The sequence below is a fragment of the Corticium candelabrum genome, chromosome 10, assembly GCF_963422355.1.
Source record: "Corticium candelabrum chromosome 10, ooCorCand1.1, whole genome shotgun sequence".
In the NCBI taxonomy this organism is placed as follows: Eukaryota; Metazoa; Porifera; class Homoscleromorpha; order Homosclerophorida; family Plakinidae; genus Corticium; species Corticium candelabrum.
In genome coordinates, this window is record NC_085094.1 from 4,797,558 (window position 1) to 4,799,739 (window position 2,182).

At 43.7% G+C, this 2,182-nt stretch overlaps 1 protein-coding gene across 1 annotated transcript; it reads left to right on the forward strand.

The window, feature by feature from the left end:
* Window positions 1-364: 364 nt before the first annotated feature.
* On the forward strand, window positions 365-1,447 carry LOC134185288 (compound eye opsin BCRH2-like). The gene has a single exon (XM_062653069.1). The coding sequence runs from the start codon at window positions 365-367 to the stop codon at window positions 1,445-1,447; it is 1,083 nt and encodes a 360-aa protein (XP_062509053.1).
* The last annotated feature ends 735 nt before the right edge of the window (window positions 1,448-2,182 follow it).

Consider the following 2,182-nt stretch of genomic DNA (forward strand, 5'->3'; position numbering starts at 1 on the left):
TGTATACTCACGTACTGTCCGACATCTACCTTTAGGAATTCAACCGTTTGTGAACATTTCTATGCAGAACGAATTTTAGCCGTGACGGTGAACGAATCTTCAGTCTTGCTCGACAGCACATCGCTCTATAAAGACAGCTAGTTTGAACACGACAGGCGGATCGTCGTCCGACCTTCTAGCCCTAGCTCGGCTTGTGCTCTGCAGACTTGTTTTCAACGTGTTCTCTAGCGTTGCCCTGCGTTTCGTACAATAATCAGTTATCACATCTCCAGTTTGGATATCTTTTCTGGATATCGTCAATCTGTGAGGTACACCTGACCTTGCACTCTCTCTCTAGAAATCCAAGCGTTTGCGAAATATTTCTATGAAGAACGAATCTTTGGTCTTGATCAACAGCACGTCACTAAACACGACGCTCAAGGAAACGGTCGACGCTTCGTTTATACTTTACAGAATTCCGGCTGGTATTCAGTTTGTGCTCTGTGGACTCGCTCTCTACGCGTTCTATCGATTACCAAATGTTCGTAAAGTAATCAATTATCCTATTATCGGTTTGGTTGCGTCGGATATCTTACGAGCCGTCTTGACCTTGCTTTCCATGCCGTTTCGTTTCATGCAATACGGCAATCCTTCAATTGGCGAACAAATATACTGCGAGTTCTTCAGATATGCAAACAACGTCCAGTTGTCTTGGTCTTCCTGGACTCTCGTCATAATTACCTATAGTCGTTATGACGCCGTTGCAAACGTCTTCGATCCAAAATTTAACAAAAGACGCTTTTGGACACTCACCGTGACGAGTTGGATCGTGTCGGCTCTTACATCTCTACCTCCTATTATGGGATGGAGCTCTTACAATCTTAGAAGGATGAATGACATGTATATCTGTACTACCGGATCGAATGGAAAGGATTTGGCAAGCGCCACTTTTCTTCCATTTTTCTATTTCGTCAACTACGTTGTTCCTTCGATTCTCGTCTTTATACTGCTTTCCTGTATTGCTCGTATCGCCGTCAAAATGGAGAAAAAACGCCAGACTTCTTCATCTAACACGAGCAAATGGATCGTCGTATTGCCAGGTTTCTCCCATCCGTCGTCTTCATCTAGCAAGCAAAACAAGCAAGAGTCAACAGGTCATATTAAGAAGATCATTCGGTCTAGATCATTCCTCTACATCGTCTTGATCGTCGTGACCAACGTATTTTTCTTAGCGCCATACGTGGGGATGACTTCCTATGATACCGTCAGCCGTGGTCTAGGACTACGTACGAAAATATCACGCGCTGTAATACAAATCACAACAATATTGTTCATGGTGAATTATAATGTTAACTGTTTGCTGTACATATTTTGGATCAAGAGTGTTCAGCAAGCGATTGCTGCTTCGTGTTGTCGCAGAAAGAAGCCCGCGGCGGCAGCAAGAGTTATATATAGGAATAACGTCTAGACTTGTCGTTATTATTTATTCTTGTTTGTTGGCGGTATGCTTGTTTTCTTTAGAGTCTATGTATGTATGTATGTATGCATGTGTGTATGTACGTATGTACAAGCGTGAACAGGAACATGGCAAGTGCATAAGAATACGTGATTGTTGATTGAAAGTGTGAGACAGCGCATGCATGCTGCATGACGTAAGTATATGGACAATTTCAATAGCTCAGAATTATTAATGTGTGTGTGCCCGGATGTGAGTTTGAATTGCTCCGTGGTTGCCTACCATTTTCCGATGCTGTATGGTTCCATCGCTTATCATTTTTCTATCCTTTGAGTAACTCGTCACACCAGCAAGTGAGAAAAGCATGCATGGCTGCAAGACCGGTGTTACAGTGATATGTGTTTCTCCCGGGTTACAAGTTTCCCCGCGCATATATCCCTAGTGTTTTGTGTGTCCCCTTGCACACATAGCACTGGACTGTCTACATCAAAGACACGGCAAGTGCGCATGCTCTAACCATTCAAATTGGCGCGCACGATGGTTAAGGAACAATATGAGAGACTGGTCGCGTATATTGCAAATAGAGAGTATCCAGACTGACTAACGAAATCAGAGAAGTTTGTACTGAGGCGATCGAGCAAGAGATGGGAGGCTCTAGTACGAGGACAAAATGGCGGATGGACAAGCTACTCTCTCGAGCTTGGTGCTACAGGGAAGAAAGAAGTGGAACGTGTATACACGGAATGT

Coding starts and splice junctions, on each gene's coding strand:
- LOC134185288 (XM_062653069.1), top strand. CDS start 365: ATGAAGAACGAATCTTTGGTCTTGATCAACAGCACGTCACTAAACACG.